This window comes from Cynara cardunculus, assembly GCF_001531365.2.
Source record: "Cynara cardunculus var. scolymus isolate 2C chromosome LG 13, CcrdV1, whole genome shotgun sequence".
Taxonomy (NCBI): Eukaryota; Viridiplantae; Streptophyta; class Magnoliopsida; order Asterales; family Asteraceae; genus Cynara; species Cynara cardunculus.
This window is the reverse complement of record NC_037540.1, coordinates 20,059,584-20,079,309: the sequence shown is the minus strand read 5'-3', so window position 1 is coordinate 20,079,309 and position 19,726 is coordinate 20,059,584. Positions and strand designations below refer to the sequence as shown.

The window sequence follows — 19,726 nt, the reverse complement described above, 5'->3', positions numbered from 1 at the left end:
TAGAAGACAATTAGAGTGGTTACCTTTATTGTTAGTAGACAGTAGAAAAAGGGAATCATTGGTCGTTTAGCACCGTCCAATTTTATTAATTTTCTTCTCGATCTCCAAACTCTTTAAAAAATTAAACTGAAAGAAACGGTAGGATATGTAGTATACTAGTAAATAAACAAACTGATAAGAGGTCCATTGGAATAAACTTTGGATGCTTGCATTTTTTTAGTATGAGTGTCCAACTCAAGATCAATAAGTGAACGTACAAACATGTCATGAACTTATTGTAGTTGATCTCAAGAACAATTCACATAAACAAAGCCAATCTCTTGACATACAAAATACAGTCTTCACTTAGAGAACTGATGGTATATATACTTAAGGAAAAATAAAAATGGTAGTCAAACTTACTTGTTCACATCTAGATAGTAACTCCTTGCAAGTTTCATATAAGTTGAACATGAATTAACAGAGTTGATACCTTTTCTATAAAAGGTTCTACTCCAGTGCAGAATAGTCAATCATGAACATACAAATATATGAAAGGATCAAGATCACTATTCCTATAAACAATACAGATTACAATCAACAATTATTAATATAGTAATAACACTAACTTTGACGTTGATCTATCTTATGAAGCAACAAGAAATAATAACTCAAAGCAAATTTTGGTACCAACCATATTAGCAATCATGGTGAGACATGGTATCAAACCACTAAAACAACAAATCAAATGTGACTGTCTCATTACCAATGAAACCATATTAGCAATAGTTGAAGGATAAATCACATGTAGATGATGGTTACATAATGTACATCCTGATTATTTCATAACATGCTCAATTTTCTTTAATAAACTGAAAGATTCGACTTGACAACCGAATAAACCTACAAACAGGAAAAAGAAATGAATACTTGCATGTTCCGAAAAATACAAACACTACTTATTCGTGTACTTCGATTGTTTCCAACGGTGGGCCCCATCTATTCACGTATTATGACGAGCTTAGAAATTGGTACCAGCGAATATTGAAGTAAATATGTTTGTAGCCTTTACAAGGTACTTGGTTTATAAGAATAATGGATCCACAACATGATCCATTTGACTATGAAAGTGAAAGCAACTAAACAAAAGTGAATCTGTTGAAACAAACAATCATATTTGAAATCGATATTCTTTGATGAATCACTAAACAGAGATCAAGTGCTTGTTCCAACAACCGATCCAGAGAGAAACACAAAGAGTGATTTGAGTTACGACAAATTCAAGCGATGGTGATGAAATCAACAATATTCGACGACAGATTCCAGTGATAGTGAGGAGATTAACGAGATTGGAAGACAGATTCGAGCGTGATGAGGTCAAAGAGATTCGATGACAAATTCGAACGATGATCGGATTAACGAGAAGTCATTTCATAGACCCAAAAGATCTAGGGTTCGTCTGTATAATACCGTGATTGAGCTATAAGAAGTGATATGTTTATATTTCTTATATAATTTTCGTTTATCTTTTTAAATAAATATTTTAGATACATTTTTTAAAACATAATCTAATCTTTTTTAATTTAATTTTAAAAGTATTAATTGTTTTTTTTATCTTCAGAGAAGCTTAAAATGTGTTGTTAGAAATTGATGTAACTTCTTAGAGTCTTTTTATTAAAAACTTCTCTAAATTTTGTAACTGACGTTTTTCACCATATAATTAATCTATAAATCCTTTCTTAAACGTCATCCAACCTTTAGTTACCTTTCTCATTTTTATTACTTAAATCTTTTTCAATAATGTAGTTTTAGATACATTTCTAAAAACCTCTATGAAGATTCCTTTTCTAAAACCTCAAATCCCTTGTGTTAGGAAATGAAAAATTAAACGTATGTTAAAGATGAACTAAAAAGAAAGAAGTGATAATTATATATTGATTATGTGATCAACAATGGAGTATAATTCACATCACATTCTAAAATATTTGTGATTGAATTAATATTATCATATATATATATATATATATATTGGAATTCAAGAAATGGAGCATGCATTGGGATTCTCGTCGGAAAACAGTTGTGGTGGTGGGATTCTCTCCATCACGTAAAGCGGCGGGTACTGATGATAATACATCATTCTCTGCATATCAACCAACTCCATCTTCTCTCCTCCATCCTTCTTTGCCTCCCCTTCTTTCTTCTCTTCTTCCGCACCTGCTTTCTCTTCCGGCTTTCCTTCTTCTGCCGGTTTCTCTTCCACTTTAGCCGCAGCTTCTTCTTCTTTGGGCTTCTCAGCCGCTGCTGCTTCTGCTTCCGGCTCCGGCTCCGGCTCCGGCTCCGGTTGTGGTACGATCTTTGCTTGTTTTTTGGTGCGCCTGTACACATACTCCACCAGCTTCTCTCCGTCCATACTCCCTGTCACCATCACTTTACTTGAACTCACTTCTGTCTCCACTGTTCTTACACCTGCATATTAATTGATTATCAACTTATTATAACCCCTTTAATTGTATGATAATATGGACATTTTTGAAGTTTTATAAAACTGATTTTATTGTAGTGATAAAAAAAAGGGTATAGGTACCTTTCATTCGGAGGATTTTGCGCTTGAGTTGTTGAGCGCAGGCTTCACAGTGCATATTGACGTTCAACTCGACGGTGGTTAAACCAGGGACCTGAGATGCAACCACTTGAGGGATGGGTTCACCCTCGACGGCTGGAAGAGGAGACAACACTTTGGCGCTTCTCTTCGTTTTCTTCGTTATCTTGTCACAAACTGCTTGTGGTTCCACCACTCCCTTTATAGTCACTTGGTTCTTCACCATATCTGTCTCCACCGCCACCACTCCTGCAAAACATATATATATATACACCTAGCTACTCTTAGTAATTCTTCAATCAACTGCAAGTATTATATATATATATATATATATAGAGAGAGAGAGAGAGAGAGAGAGAGATGGAACCTGGAATTCTCAGAAGTGATTTCTCAATCTTTTTGGCACATCCAACACAATGCAAATCTATATACAACACCAAGGGAGAGGGTGGTTTTGGTTCGTCTTCTTTCTTCTCTTCAGCAGGAGGTTTCTCTTCACCATTTTCTTCTTTCTTTTCGTCTGGCTTCGCCTCTTCTTTCTTTTCCTCTGGCTTCACTTCATCTGCCTTCACTTCTTCTGCCTTTGGCTCTTCCTGTAAGAAACAAGAAAATGACGACTTTAACCCACATCAGAGATCACACTTTAACCCAACTAAACTGCACTCAGATATGAAAAGATATCAGTACTAACCACTTTCTGTTCTTCACCCATTGAAGTTTATTGCTATATGCTGACTCTTAACAGATACAGGTTAACAATATAATATATATATATATATATATAGAGAGAGAGAGAGAGAGAGAAGGAGAGAGAGAATGAATGAGTGAGAAGGAAAGAGAATGAAAGAGAAATTTATAAGAAAGAAGGTTGAGAATCTTAAGGATGGACGGTGAGTTATTATCCTATAAAGGCAAAACAGTGAAATGGGAGAGCACATGCAGAGCCACTAACTCCTATAATATAAAAGTTCCATCTTTTTGGGTTGGGATCCATGGTCGCAAACTTAAGCAGGGGGGAATTCCAAGGAATCAGGTTGGACGAATTTATTGGAAAACTAAGGGGTTGTTTGGATCATGAGAATTTGGTGGAATTGAAAGAAATTGGAATGTTCAATTCTTTGACCAAATTCCAAATAGAATGTTTGGTTCACATAATTGATATGAAGGAATCCTTCTAATTCCAACAAATTCCTTAAGTTATTGATTTCACAATTGATTTCACAATTCCACAGCATATACTATGGATTTCAAATTCCAATCCGACAAATTTCTTAGCCCTCATCCATTCATCGACGCTATATCTCGATTTGCTCTATTCTGTTATGCTCGATCTCCCTTGCTCGATCTTGTTTAAAACTAATAATGGCAACGGACCAGGTTTGGGCCGGTTATTGGTATCCCTGTCCCCGAAACCGATAACTAAAACCGTCCCCGTGACCGCCCCGATCCCCGTCGGGTCCCGGCGGTTTCCCTGATCCCAGTTGGGGAACCTGTTAAGGTAAAAATCCTTTTTTTCCCGTTCACCGTTGGTTATAACCGAACCCAAAACCGAAACACGAAACAGATCTAAAAAAATTACAATATGTTAATTTTCACAACTGAAAGTAAATTACAATTTTTTAAAGATGCAAGTTTAAATGTCTCAAACATAATCGAACCAATTACAAACAATGTATTAGATTACAATATAAAATAAACAGAACTTCAAACATCATACAACTAAAATCACGATTTCACAATTAGACAAATAAACTACACTTTTTCGTGAGCCTTATTTGGTTCTTGAAGTAAAGTGGATAAAAGTTTTTTTTTTTAATTTTAATGTTACTATTTTCTTTTAATGATATATATATATATATATATATGTATATAAATTAAAAGTAATATATATACACATATCAGGTCGGCCCGGGCCGATGATCACCGTCCTCGCTCCCGTTAAAATCCCCAAATTTGTCCCCGATCCCCCCCGTCGTCGATAAGATGTCCTCGAACCTGGCCTGAAAGTTTCGTTTTCACCATCGGTTTTGGTTTTGGTTTTGGTTTTGGTTTTCTTTTTTGCCATCCTTATTCAAAACTGTTCGATCTGGTATGCTCGACCTCTCTCTCGTTCTTTCCATCCTAAAAAGGATTTTCTCGAAATGTCATCTATGTAATTTTCTCGTTGAATTCCGTGAACGAAACAAAAAAAATTCCAATTCCGTTAAGAATTCTATTCCAATTCCATCCAACCAAACGCAATCAAAAGACATGGTCAAATTCCATCAAATTCCATTTCATTCCCTCAAAGTCAAATTCATTTGATGAATTCCAATTTCATCAAATTCCATTCTATGAACCAAACGCCCCCTAAGTGAATAATGGGCAGAGAAGGAGTTATAAAGATCAATGCCTCTTGCACAACAAAATCTTGTAATATTTTGGATTTCATGGCTCTAAATTCTATTACCATTCGCATTATTTTCATCTAAAATTAAAACAAGTTACACCCACTCTATTATACGTCTTTTTTATCATATTTGAAGCTAAAAACAGGTTTTTAATAACTCTACAAAATGATAACCAAAAGGATGTTATTGCTTATAATAAAAAAGAGATTACAAAATGTAAACCCAGGATTACATATAAGATCTAGCTAGCTAAACCGAGAAAAAGACTAGAGAGAATATTTGAGAGATTACAAAATGAAAACTATAAAACTAAGAATTCTTGAGAAAATAAACCTATTTACATTTACAAGATATTTACAAAAGAGATCCCAAAGAAAAGAAGAAATGTGCCGCTACCCTCCATGAATCCCAAAAAGCGAGGCACAGTGCCTAGCCCTTTAACTTTCAAACTTTGACAGTACATGTTCTTATTAAAAATAAACTTGACAGAAAAGGAACAAAAGTTAAGATTGTTAAAAATACATTATATTTCAATACTCGTCCTCAATCTTGACTTTTGAAACAAATCAATCATTCTCAACTTTGAACATAAAAAGTTATGATGATTAACACCAAGAGCCTTTGGGAAGATATCGACACGTTGTTCTAAAGAAAGAATTTTTATAATTTTTAACAATCTCTTACTAATATTTTCCCGAATTTGATAAATATCAATTTCAATATGTTTAGTACGTTCATGAAAGACAGGATTATTGACTATTTGGATAGCAGATTTATTATCGCAAAATAAACTTACAGGAAGTAAATCTTTTATATTTAAATCTGATATAATTTTGAGAACCCAAATAATTTCACAAGTGGCAGAAGCCATGACACGATATTTAGATTCTGCAGAAGAGCGAGAAACAGTACTTTGTTTCTTACTTTTCCAGGAAATCATGGAGTTACCAAGAACTAAACAAAAAACAAGTAACAGAGCGTATGAAAGGCATTTACCCCTATTAGCGTCAACAAAATCAGTTAAACAAAAAAATTCCAGACCTGGTAAAGCTAACACCCTTACCGGGAGACAACTTCAAATACCTGAGAATTCCAAGAGCAAGATTCAAATGAGATTGTCTAGGTGAATGCATAAACTGACTAAGACAATGAACAACAAAGGCAATAATTGGTCTAGTAGCTAGAAGATAAATCAATCTTCCAATTAACCTTTGATATCATGTATAATCGGTTAAAGGGGGTCTTCAGAACTACTAGAATCAGTTACAACTAAGTTCATATCCATAGGTGTATTACAAGGTTTACAACCTAAATATCTAAAGTCATTTAATAATTATAGACAATATTTTCTTTGAGACATACAAACCCCACCAATACAATCTAAATTTTCAATTCCTAAGAACTTTAATTTTCCTAAATCTTTTATGAAAAACTTACTTTTCAAGTATTCTTTTACTTTGTTTACTTCAGTTTGATTATTTCCAGTTATAACAATATCATCTACATAAACCAATAAAATAACAAAAACAGATCCAACTCTTTTAGTAAACAAAAAATAATCACTGATGCTTTGAATAAAACCATGATCAATTAAACAAGAAGAAAGTTTAGCATACCATTGACGAGGAGCTTGCTTTAAACCATACAGAGATTTAACAAGTTTACATACACGTTTATCTTCTGGATTATGATAACCCTCAGGTAACGTCATGCAAACATCTTCAATTAAATTTTCATATAAAAAAGCATTATTAACATCTAATTGAAACATATTCCATTTAAACTAAACAACTAAAGCGATAATACATTGCACAGTGACCATTTTGACAATAGGAGACAAAATTCCTCATAGTCGAGGTCTTCTCTTTGACTATACCCTTTAGCAATAAGTCTGGCTTTGTATCTTTCTATCTCTCCAGGGGACTTATACTTAATCTTGTAAATCCACTCAGCCTATAGCCTTTCTACCATGAGGTAAGTCTGTAATAAACCAAGTTTCATTTATATGTAAGGCTTCCATTTCATCATTCATAGCATTTATCCAATTATTATCACTACAAGTCTCTTGAAATGTTGGTTCAACAGATTTATTAAGATTTGAAGCAAAACACAAATTATCAAAAGAGAGACAAGAATATTCACAACTTTTCCTAATCCATATTTTACTTTTTCTTCTATAACAAAATCATCAAATTTTCGAGAAAAAATAGACACCCTAGTAGACTTTCTAGCAGACTGGGTTGAAGATGAAGGTAAACCCTGAGTACCCTCAGAGATGAGACCCAAGGACTGAGTTTCATAATACGTCTATTATGTTCCTCCGATTGCATTTCAGCATCACGTTGAGTACTGGCAGTCACTTCAGAGCTACTCAAAGGTTGCCAACTGGTAACTCTTTCAAGGCCATTTTCATGAGAAGAACCTCGATTAATTGAATCATTTGAGCTGCCTAGAGATTTCCGATTGGTAGCTCTAGTTGGGCTACCTAGTAAACTACGGTTACTAGGGGAAGAGAACGATTGATGAGAATTCTCATCATTAGATTGGTCTCCATTCTCATCATTGGGTGGTGAACCAACAAATTCATTAGATGAACCAATCACATAGTCAAAGAAATTTAATCTATTAACATCGTTACTACTGGACTCACCTAACCAGTCTATATTCATCTTAAAAGGAAATACATTTTCATAAAACTTAACATCACAGGAGACAATAATTTTGTGTGAATCCAAACTATAAAGCTTGTATCCCTTCTTTGAATTAGCATATTCCAATAAAACACATTTTCAGATTTAGGTGAAAATTTATCTGTGATGTTAGGTATAACAACAAAGCACAAACATCCATAGTTTCGAAGATAAGTAATAACAGGTTGGAATCGGTAAAAAAGTTCATAAGGGCACTTACCATTCAAAACAGACGAATGTGTTTTATTTATTAGATAAGTAGGGGTAAGAATGCACTCACTACACATATTCAAAGGAACCCTTTCCTAAAACATAAGAGCCCTAGCTACATTAAGTAAATGACGGTGTTTTTGTTCAACAATCCCGTTCTGTTGGGGAATATAAAAACAAGACGTCTGATGTATGACTCATTTTAAAAAAACTCACTTAATATTTGATTTGTAAATTCAGAACCATTATTGCTTCTGAATATTTTAATAGATGTTCCAAATTGGGTGTTAATCAGATTATAAAAAGTTATAATATTCTCACCAACCTCATGTTTTCTTTTCAAAAGAAAGACTCAAACAACACGAGTGAAGTCGTCAACAATAGTAAGGAAGTATTTAAAACCTTCCCTACTTTGAACATGATAGGGACACCAAATATCCAAATGAACTAATTCACCTAGATCTTTGGACTTATGAACACTCAAATTAAATTTCTCCCGAGTTTGTTTTGCCTTATGGAAAACTTCAAAGGGGCCACAGTCTTCATTTCCAATTTTAAGATGAGTTTTTAAACCTTGAACACTTGGTCAGCTGGGTGACCAAGACGGCTGTGCCACAATTGGACAGAGGTAAAACAAGACACGTTGTAATTATGAGAAGCATGAGATGACTCACTGTTGGTCCTAGCTAGATCTACAAGAGTTATAGGATCAGTTTGTAGAAGGGAGGGATGAATACAAACACAGATTCTTTCACTTTAAAAAATTATATATTGATAAAGAAGATCAATACAAATTTTACAGATTGTTTGCGGAAAAGATAAGGTAGAAAAACCTATATAAACAATCTAAGGATACACACTATTATACTTATCAAAGAGAAAATATTTGCTAAAGAAATAAAGACTTAGAAACGTGTTATTCACTTGTTCAAAGTGAAAGAGTAGTGAGAGAAGTAACTTATGGGGTAAGTTTCTTAGAGAGGAAGAGTGTAATAACTGAGTAGAGAGCACTCAGCTATTTATACTCATTGCAATAAATGCAATTCAGAAGGCACAGAACATGTGTCAAGCTTTTGGAGAAAAGCTTGTCCTTTGCTACAGTGAACAGTCTTGTCGTTGTTCATGAGTAGTCATCTTTTCATAAAGTAGGTAAGCACAATAGAGTCAACTGAGTGGCTCCGTACTGTACCATACTCTAGAAAAGGTACGGGTTTGTCCTTAATGTGTGGGAGGACAAGACAAAAACGATTGTGCATGGTAATCTTCATTTGATCCTGAATGATTGGGATGACGCTGGAGATCGTTTCAGCATCCGTTGAAACTTGTGCAGTCTTCACACATATATAGACGAGCTTGTAATCACTGAATGCTGCTTCAGATCACGAATGCGCTAGTCTCTAATCTTCAATTTCTATCTTCGACATTGTTGAAGGTTCTTTGGTGTGAGTTTTGTCTTCTTGAAGTACAAAAGTTTATCAAGGAGTTACAATACGTGTTTAGTGATCATTGAACAGACTTAGTGATGATCACTGAAACTGAACAAATAGAAATACAATATTTCGATAGGTAAAATGAATTATCATCAAATCAATGAGAGAGAATCAACACTCACTGTTACAACTTTCATTAAAGTAATATAGACCACTTTCCTGACTACCAGTCCCCATAACACTCTTTCGAAGAGAATCCTGAACATAAGATTTGACTCGTCAAATCCTACAAAAACTTTGTTATCCCTAGCAAGTTTGTGCACAGATAGCAGGTTAACATTGAAATCTGGAACAACCAACACATCAAAAAGGTTACATTACTAGAAAGTTTACAATTCCCAATTTTGTTTATTCTTGCCTTTGTTCCATTAAGGTGACTCACCGTAAGGTTAAGATCAAATACATCAAACTCATTATCAAGAAAAAGAGTGTTATGAGTCATGTGTTGATTTGCACCAAAATCAATCACCCAACCTGATCTAAGAGATTTGAACATACCTACCATATTAGTAGTTGCTCCTTTAGATGTGTGTTTCTGTTATATTAATTCAAGAATTTTAGCAATTTGTTCCTCAGAAAAAGGAAAGGATGAACTAGACTCAGACGTTTTAGGCGAGTGAAATTCAGAAACACAAGCATTACTGGCTGAGGATTTAAAATTTTGATTTTGTGGTCTAGGTCAATTTTGAAAATCTTTTAGAAATCCTGTGAGTTTAAAGCATCTTTCAATGGTATATCTAGTAATGTCACAGTGCTTACGAACAAGTGTGGAGGCTCTGCCTAATCGCTTTTTATTGTCAACAGTTTTACTTAAAAAAGCAGTATTTTGAGATTTAGTGCGTGGCTGAGACAATTTTCCCCCCTGTGAGCCTCTTCTCTTGAAACAAGAGAGAAAGCAGTTTTCACAGAAGAAAAGGGATCCCTAGTAAGAATATTGCTCTTAATGGGTTGATATACATCATCAAGCCCCATCAAGAACTGCATAAGCTTGATAAGTTGACTATGTTCAAAAAAGTCCTGAGAAGCATTACAAGTACATGAGGGAAGTTTAACTAGAGCATCAAATTGTTTCCATAAGGAGTTAAGTTTGTGATAATACTTAGAAACAGATATCCCGTTTTGAATTAAAAAGTTAATTTTCTGATGAAGATTAAACATAACAGACCCATCAACTTTATCATAAGTCTCTTTTAATTCATCACATACGTGAGGACTCTTTAAAGAACATTTTTCCTAAAAAGAGATCATCGGTCATAGAACTCAGAATCCAAGAAAGAACAATTGAGTTACATTGATCCCATTGTCTTTCTAAGACACGGTCGTTTTTTGGACAGGGACAAGATCTATCAATAAATCCAATTTCTTTTTGGTTTCTAAGGCCAAGGTCAAGACACAAGCCCAAACCTTGTAGTTATCAGTACCACTAAATTTGAAGGTTAATAAAAGAGCTCCATTGGTATCACTGGGATGTAGATACAATGGATCTCCAAAATCCAGTTTAGTAACTTTGGATTCCATTGAACTACCAGTATCAACAGTAGGAGAAGGTATGAAAACAAGCAGGAAACTGAATAGATAAAAGCAGGATTCCTGAAACACAGTAATGTGCTAGGTCAAGCTAACTATTCAGTCGCCAAACAGAAACACCCAAGAAGAAAATTAACAAAAGATAAGAATAGGAAAAAACTTATAGAAGAGAAAAGGGAACAAGAACCTATAAACCAGGTCCTCTTAACACGAAAATTTTTAACTAGGTTAAAAGATAGTACACCAACAAGGAACATACAGATCCAAGACCAAACCTGAACATATAAGAAAAGGAAAAAAAACACAGATCTGAAAGGACACAAATTTGGATAAAAACAACAAAAACAAGAAGAACACAAGATCTAAAAAGAAAGATCACAGAAGATGAATAGAAACAGACCTCAGGCAGAGGCAAGAAAAACGAGACAACTAGATCTCGTATAGCCAATTACAGACCCCAATATGTTCGTTCAAAAGAACTTCTTACACAAATGCCAGATCAAAAACAAACCAGAGAAACTTCCTTTGAAAGGAACAAGTATAATAGCAATAAGGATGGTGAATCGAGATCTTAGTAGATCTCGTGAACCAAACCAACTTAGTTGCGCCCTTACTTGTTTAAGCACAATTAGAGAGAAAAAGAAATAGATCTAGGGAAAACAGAAAAAACTCACCAATAAGTTTGCAAAATAAACCACCACCGATCTCTGTATGAACAGATGATCAAAGAACAGAGAATCACAACGAGATTCTTCAAGAACAGAACCATTCAAGGCTCTGATACCATGTACAAGATGATAACCAAAAGGATTTTACTACTTATTTATCAAAACCATGTTACAAAATGTGAACCCTAGATTACATATAAGATCTAGCTAGCTAAACTGAGAAGAAGACAAGATAGAATTTTTGAGAGATTACAAAATGAAAACCACAAAAGCGAGAATTTTTTAGAAAATAAACCTATTTATATTTACAAGATATTTACAAAAGACACCCTGAAGAAAAGAAGAAATGCTCGGCTACCCTCCCATGAATCCCAAAAAATGAGACGCAGTCTCTAAGCCCTTTAACTTTCAAACTTTGACAGTACAAGTCCTTATAAACCTAACAGAAAGAGAACGAAAGTTAAGATTGTTAAAAATACAATAAAATTATAATCTTGGGAGGTGGGTATTTGAGGACAAGTCCCATTTATATATCATTCTTGAAACCAAATATATTTGCCAACTCACATGGATGTATCGACTTTTGTGTTACTTAGGAGTTAGGGTCTTTATGTATATGGCTTGAAAACGACAGACTTTGGAGAAAAATTTATGACAGAATGGTTGGCATGTATATACATGTATGAGGATGAAACTAATCGAATCCATGAAAACCAATGGTTGGTGTTTGTATGGAGTAGTCGAGCAAAAGGCAGAACTTTTGATATCGGGATATGCAAAAAAGAATAAAGGGATTACGTGTAAAGATGAGCTTACTTGAAACTTGGTATCACATGCCACATTATTCAAGATTTCTTTTTGGGTTTTTAATCATGTGGTGTTACCTAACGTACCATCTTTTGTTTTTGTTTTTGTTTGTTTTTTAACTCACTTCGTTCATATAACCAACTTTGATTGAATCTAGACACCAAAATAGTGGTGAGAGATGGATGGGGTTCTCCACTTGGGATCACTTACGTGGGGATGATAGTTGTACACATAGACATGCATTTGGATCTGTATAACCATTAACCAGTTTCTGTAACTTAGTCTTGGAGGGTAACTAAAACTTTAATTACATTAAAAAGGGTTCAGATCAAGTACCAAAGATAGAAACATCAAACATGCATGTGGACATGAGTCAGCATGTGCTGGTATATATCCATACATACAAAATTGTCATTCTAATTCAGAATATTCAAAATTTTGTTCCTTCTTTCGGTTGTAATAATTTAACGAAACCATCATATCAAAATGTTTTGATTTGTTTGCGAGTTTTGTTGATTGTTAACCGCAACCAACATACTTTGTTGTGACAGAGAGAATATGCTTTTGTATGATGCAAATTGAAAAGGTTTTGAGAGATTGGTGTGGGGGCTAGTAGATTGGAACATGAGGTTGAGATTAGCATAATCATAATCATAATCTGGGCATTATTGCTCTGTTTTGTTAGTATGCAATCATAATCGTCAACCACCCATCCACTGGGGATCTTTAAGCATATGGAGTTGGAAAGTATAGCTTTTAAGGTTAATCGGATCTACGTTTATGGTGGCTTGTTTTTTTACTGAGAAAATTACCATAAGGAATTAAGAATAATAAAGAAAAGAAAACATGATATATATATACCAAACATCATAAAGCTATATCTTCTTTTTTTTTATTATTATTATTATTAACCTAAAGCCGACTAATCCCCGGTGATGCTTTGTGGGTAGCTCGGAGTCACCGCATTTTCATACAGTTAAACCTTACGACCTAAAGAAAAATACAAAACAAACACCCAACCTCTGCCAAATCTCATCTGCCAATGTTTCCATTGAAATCCTACATCAGCTAAACCTAAACTATTTTTTCTCAACATATATTGGGACATCCTTTTTATCCTCAGGGGCTCTTTTGAAGAGTAATCTAATAGGATTTTAAATATTGTCAGATGGTATCAAAGCCAAGATCTATCATTTTAAGGATTTCAACACACTATGATAATCTATACACGTCTAGCCTCAAATTTTGACACTCTGGGATAATAAGTGATCACCTAGCCTTTGTTGGAAGAGGGGTGTTTGATTCCACATCTTCTAGATTTTAACCATTTCTCCTTTAACATATGTTGAAGCCTCTCTTCTATCTCATGCTTTTTTATAGAGTAATTTAATAGAGCTCCACATATTCTAACATGGTATTAAAGCCACAGTATACTACTCGAGTGACTCGACACTATGGGACAACTTGTGTTCGTCTAGCCCTCTTTTGGGACAACCTGAGTCCAGCCTCCCATTTGGTTTTTTTTTTTTTTTTTTTTGGGGGGGTGGGGGGTGATAGACTTGAACCCTTAGACCCTCAACGAATTTTTTGAAATAGGATTCAAAAAATTGTCAGCTTCGACCAAGATGGCATAAGGAGAAGCAATGAGAAAGAACATGTTGGATGCAGCCTCAATTGTTCAAGAAAAAAGTAGCTGTATATACATTTACATCACTGTTACATAGAAAATGGAAAGTGTTTTTGGAAAGAGATCATTTTGGCCAATTTCACAATTGAGATTATTTACACTGTAGAAGAGGTTTGGTGTTGATTGAGATATAACTCTGCAAGAGCAGTGTGCAATGCTGCTCCAATGGGAAGAGCATCTTCATCAAGAAAGAAATAAGGAGAGTGTGGGGGGTGAATTGAACCAATATCCTCATTATGTATTCCGATGCCAAACATAACTCCAGGGATCTTCTGCTGATAGAAAGCAAAGTCCTCACCAGCCATCACTTGATTAGACCCCTTAACTCTCTCTGCACCAAGCAATAGCGAACCCACCTTGTTCACATGCCTATTCAAGGTCTCATCATTGATGGTAGCCGGATAAGGCGGGAATTCCTTTTCCATCATATCAACTGAACCTTTACATCTATGAACAGCTGCCTGCCCTTCAACGACCTGATAGAAACCATAGTGGTGTCATTAATACGTTAAGAAGCATCAGCTTAGAACTTCATGCGATCAAGTTGATGATTGTCCTCCGGTGTCATAATTACTACAATAGGATTCTAGGGACAGGTTTAAATTAGAACCATAAATGAGAACCGGGGAATCAATTATTCATGTTCTTATTTATGATTATGTCATGATAGATATTCATGATGAAAATGCATAACATTGCGAATTATGAAAATGCATAGTATTCATGATTATTCAGATTATTATATCATGAATGATACATGAAATAATTGGTTCCCAGGTTCTCAATATATCTATGGATCTCATTTGAAGTTTTCCCTAGGATTCCAAACCTGTGGTAGCGGTCGTTTACAAGGATATCTGAAATAAAATTCAAGCTAAATAGATCAACCATTTGAGACTCGAGAATTGAACATAGGATCCAACAAATTAGCCATGGGAATACCCCTATTATCATTTCTTTAATGACCTTGACGTTCAAGACAGTTGGTGATTCCTTTTCATTTCCTTCCGAAAACAATAATAATAAATAGTTCTAATTGGAGGTTACAACATAAAACTGCAGGAAGATGCCAAACAGAAGTTATCGATCTCTCATCATGATTACTGCCATATTAGTTTGAGATACGGTTTACAATAAGACTAGTACAAAATCATGCATTATTTGCATATCTTCAGGTTATATATATCTTTTATCAAAAAATTCAAATCATTCAATTATCTAATGTATACGAGGGTTGAAACTTTTGCGATCAAAGTTTAGTTTGATCCTTGCTTTTCGGAATTATAGATATATCAGCATAACATCTATTTTAAGTTTGAGAAAGACTAACCTTTATATCCCTTGAAGAAGCTGTTACAAAGTCAAAGAGTGTAGATCATATTTATAAATGATACCCTACCCAGTAAAATTTTTGGATGCGAGGTCTTACGGAAGGTAAGAAAGAAATAATCAAAACGTGAAATTTTGAGTAGAAAATACCTCCTTTACCCTTCGCTGAAGATGTTGCAAGCCTTCAGTCGTAAGACTCCTGAGCGTTCCCCGTAGTTCAACATATGACGGAATAACGTTTAATGCTTCACCAGCCCTAACATAAGTAACTGATAGCACCTGTACCCAAATCCAAGTAAAATTTTCCATATAAGATTGATATCCAGAATCATAACTACTTTCACATACAACGACCATTTTTATTTTATTCTCTTTTACTTTTCATGGAACATTAGGAATACATATATTAATCATATCATTATGATAATTGTGTTTGCTTTATACATGTTTCAATTTCTTATGTGTATATAATCTAGCATCCAATTAGTGAGTAGGGGATAATTATTAATTCATAATTGAATGACCACAATATGATTTAAATACTATATCATCACCTACGTCTACTTTAGCAGACAGACTGCTAAGTGTGCTTTATTCTGTTTACCATCTACTTATGTTTCCACTTTGTTGGTGAAAGTAACTACCCATTGGGCTGTACAAAAAACCGCCAACCTGCTCAACTCACCCAACCCAATCCGCTCACAACCCAACCCGCCAACCCATTAAACCGCAAATTAATAGGGTTGAAATGGGATTAGATCTAACACAACCCAACCCGCCACTAATATAGAATTTGATAAAAATTTATTTATATTTACATAGTCTGAGCCATTCTTGTTTTTGGTCATCTTTGGAGCACCAATGTTCTCCATATTTTTGCTTAATTCTCGTTCTCCATTTAATGTTGCTATCTGACGTAAACTTAATAGCAACAAAAGAATTGGATTAAGTTATGCATATAAATGTGTGAAACTAAACAATATATAATTATATAAATATGTACATATATATATATATAGAGAGAGAGAGGGAGGTTCAGGGGAAAACCCAAAAAAAATAAAAAACTGAGAAAGACCTTGGTAACCATTTATCAAAACAGTATGCACATGTGCATAAAAGTAACTGAAGTTGTTTTTTGGTTTTTATATGAACTTTACCAAAGTGTTCCTCAGTTTTTTACTTTTTTGCGGTTTTCCCCTGAACCTGACCCTATGTAAATATATTTTATCTTTGCAACACAATTTGTTTGTTTGTTGTATATGTTTGTGTATCATAATTGAATATTACCTATCTGGCAGTTTGTTATATGTAAAGGATTAAATCAAGCGACGGGCAAACGTCACTAAAATCGAAGACACATACTTATTTATAGCAATGATGGTTACACCTTGTAACGGGTTGGGTTTGGGGGTTTTCAAATCGCCGTAATTAGGTTGGGTTGTTTAAATGCCTCAAACCGCCCAACCAATGCCCTAACTACCCATCTTATTTATGGATAAAATTAGAGGTACCACATGCTATTATCAATAAACCAAACCAAATGATGCTGCAGCATCTAGGGGGTGGCACGTAGGCACACCTGACCTCTGGCCCAACGGATATATGCTATCATCAATGAAGACCACCAAACACAAGATAAATCAGATCAGTTTACCAATATAACAAAAGAAGTAGAACAATCAAATTTTAAGAGGACAAAAACACACTTATAATTGTATTTAGTAAAAATATTCTCATGCTTTTGCCATAAGAAAAAGAAACATATATGACGCTGGAACATTAAAGTGGTATGTTTATATGGTTTTGTACAAGCACACAAGGAACTCTTTCTAGCCAACTTTTAGCATTTTTCTGCTATTATATTACTCTGATGAAGAAAAAATGCAACAAACTTTGGTTTAGTTAATATTTGGTGTAACAAAGAATTTTTTTTGTCAATCGATGTAACAAAGTTTCAAAATAACCTATTTTGACCGGTAACTTGTTGATTTTGAACATTTGATGACTGGAATACCCATTCACGAACGGATTATGCATTGTTTACGAAAGGGTTATAGCAAAGTGGAAGATAAACTTGACATCCATGTTATCAAATGTTATAAAATCAACCGGTAAACGGTCGAAATGGGTAATAAAATATAGGGAAAAACTTTGTACATTGATTGAGAAAAAAAAGTTATTTACTAACGCAAACATTTTTCCCCTTGGAAATTACAATTTCAATTTTCAAGATTCAGCTTCATCCATTTTTGTGTAATCACAATCATTTTAGTTGTGAAAAAAAAGAAATGATGATAGCACATACTTGACTTTGGAGGGGATCTAATTCTCTGGAGATCAGTTGTTGCAAGGCCAAAACAGTAGATGATGCAGCAAGTACAGGATCCACACTGTTGTGAGGTTCAGCAGCATGACCGCCTTTACCTTCTATTCTAGCTGCAAAGAAGCATGTAGCAGCCATCATAGGTCCTGAAAGAGTGGCAATGCTTCCGGTGGGAAGTGAACTATGAACATGCATTCCAAATATAGCCTCAGCACCACCAAGAGCACCTTCCTCTATCATAACTGATGCACCGGCACCTCCCTCCTCAGCCGGTTGGAAAATCAGTCGAACAGTTCCCTTAACACCATATTCATATAAAACCATTTTACAGTCAAAGAGTTATTTTATTTTAGGGGCATAACAATGTGGTTAAAACGAAATATGCTAACAACGTTCTCTCTAGCCAAACATCAATTGACCAAAATGAGGTTTTTTCATGCTAGCAGGAACTGTAAACCACCTCAAAGTGCATCATTGTTAAAGGAATCATTAATACATGGAATCTTTTGAATTGAACATGTTGAGATAAGCAATAATAAGTAGTACCTTATTTTGCTCAGGTTTTCCAACAATTAGATTCCTTTTATTACTAAATGAAGTTTGGTTTCTTTACTTAAGCATAAGACTTTGTTAAATACAGGGGTTATTTAGCTATACGGCCTCCTGACAAGCATTCTTGTATATGGAAGTGGCATTCTTTTGTTAAGCGGTCAGAAGGTCATGGGTTTAAAGAATCCTGTCAGAAGGTGATTTGATCCTTAAACGCAGACATACCTTGAGATGGTCCTTTCTCTGATTAAGTAACTTAGCAGCACCAAGGAGCATGGTCGTGTGAGCATCATGCCCACATCCATGCATTACACCATCCCTTTTGCTTTTATGCTCCCATTCAACCAGTTCCTATATTTTCATTAATACTAAATTCAATTCAGTTTGTCGTATTTGTTATAAAGATTAGCTTAGTATCGAAAATTTTAGATAACGTAAATCCCTTTGAAGTTGAAGATTAGCAGGTGATGTCTGATTAAGGGTGGGAAACAGACCTGCAAAGGGAGTGCATCCATGTCAGCACGAAGAGCTACAATAGGAGGGGAGCCAGTGCCAATTTGAGCTACAAAACCAGTGCGGGCAAGTGGGTATGTGTAAGAAATTCCAAGTTTCTGGAGTTGATTGCGAATAAGAGCACTGGTGTTGTGCTCTTGGAAACGGAGTTCAGGGTTCTCATGGATTTTCCTTCTGATTGAAATCAACCAATCTGTGTCATGTTTAGCTGAGGTTAGAAGCTGCGCCTCGTAGTCTTCATCCCCGTAAACGATTTGAATTGAGGAAAGGAGGAAAACCGGAATAAACAGCAGGAGGAGGATACCAAAGGAAGAAGGGGAAATCAGAAGTTTAAGCATCGTCTAAGGAGGAGGTAGTGAATTAGGGTTTACTTACTCGAACAGGAAACAATCCAAATCAGACATTTGATTCTTCCATGTTTTGGTTTTGGTCTCCTTTTGGGTTTGTTTTGGTAAAATCAAGTTGAAACTTGATTCTTCCATCCGCTACCTAACTTTTTGTATACTACCAAACATGACACTTGTTGCTTTCCTCAACCATATTCACTTGCACTACGAATCTTATTAGCATCTATATGGATATCTATTTGGGACAAAATCACAAAACACTATAAATTTTTGTATTATAATATTATACTTTCAGTTTTTTTTATTACTGCAATTTACTTTCAAACTATTTTTTATTAGGATATTATACTTTAAAAAATTTACCCATTATAGCATTGGGTAATCTTTTGATTTAAATTTATCCATTATACCAGGTTTCCATGTCATCTTATTATCTATGTGTACTATAATGATATGATTTTCTTATTACAGCATTATACTTTTAAAATTATTTTATTATAATATCAGTTAGTTCTTATTAAATAATATACTTTTAATTTTAATATTTAGATATTTTACATGTTATTTAATAAATATATTAAATGAATTAAAAAATTCTAAATTATTCATTAATATATC

General features: G+C 34.5%; 2 protein-coding genes across 4 annotated transcripts; both read right to left on the bottom strand.

Annotated features, from left to right (window-relative positions):
- Nucleotides 1-2,014: 2,014 nt before the first annotated feature.
- On the bottom strand, nucleotides 2,015-3,354 carry LOC112526056 (heavy metal-associated isoprenylated plant protein 9-like). Of its 3 annotated transcripts, XM_025136436.1 has the most exons (5): nucleotides 3,270-3,290; nucleotides 3,151-3,171; nucleotides 2,946-3,108; nucleotides 2,564-2,827; nucleotides 2,015-2,445 (listed from the first exon to the last, which is right to left on the bottom strand). In XM_025136436.1, exons 1-5 carry the CDS (start codon nucleotides 3,288-3,290, stop codon nucleotides 2,015-2,017), a joined length of 900 nt encoding a protein of 299 aa, XP_024992204.1. The 3 variants fall into 3 exon arrangements, with proteins under 3 accessions (XP_024992204.1, XP_024992202.1, XP_024992203.1); XM_025136434.1 differs by having other exon boundaries at nucleotides 2,946-3,171; nucleotides 3,270-3,354; XM_025136435.1 differs by having other exon boundaries at nucleotides 2,946-3,165; nucleotides 3,273-3,290.
- A 10,651-nt stretch (nucleotides 3,355-14,005) lies between these two features.
- LOC112525592 (IAA-amino acid hydrolase ILR1-like 3) lies at nucleotides 14,006-19,290 on the bottom strand. Its single transcript, XM_025135777.1, has 5 exons — nucleotides 18,743-19,290; nucleotides 18,474-18,599; nucleotides 17,682-17,996; nucleotides 15,527-15,655; nucleotides 14,006-14,523 (listed from the first exon to the last, which is right to left on the bottom strand). The coding sequence occupies exons 1-5, from the start codon at nucleotides 19,097-19,099 to the stop codon at nucleotides 14,143-14,145; spliced, it is 1,308 nt and encodes a 435-aa protein (XP_024991545.1). The 5' UTR covers nucleotides 19,100-19,290; the 3' UTR covers nucleotides 14,006-14,142.
- Nucleotides 19,291-19,726: the final 436 nt, after the last annotated feature.

Excerpts from the sequence above, each read along its gene's own strand:
- LOC112526056 (XM_025136434.1), bottom strand. The coding sequence starts at position 3,290 with ATGGGTGAAGAACAGAAAGTG. Across the intron at positions 2,828-2,945 it reads ATCACTTCTGAGAATTCCAG|GAGTGGTGGCGGTGGAGACA; the intron begins GTTCCATCTCTC and ends TATGTTTTGCAG. Across the intron at positions 2,446-2,563 it reads CAAAATCCTCCGAATGAAAG|GTGTAAGAACAGTGGAGACA; the intron begins GTACCTATACCC and ends ATTAATATGCAG.
- LOC112525592 (XM_025135777.1), bottom strand. The coding sequence starts at position 19,099 with ATGCTTAAACTTCTGATTTCCCCTTCTTCCTTTGGTATCCTCCTCCTG. Across the intron at positions 18,600-18,742 it reads TGGATGCACTCCCTTTGCAG|GAACTGGTTGAATGGGAGCA; the intron begins GTCTGTTTCCCA and ends ATGAAAATATAG. Across the intron at positions 14,524-15,526 it reads TTCAGCGAAGGGTAAAGGAG|GTCGTTGAAGGGCAGGCAGC; the intron begins GTATTTTCTACT and ends GGTTTCTATCAG.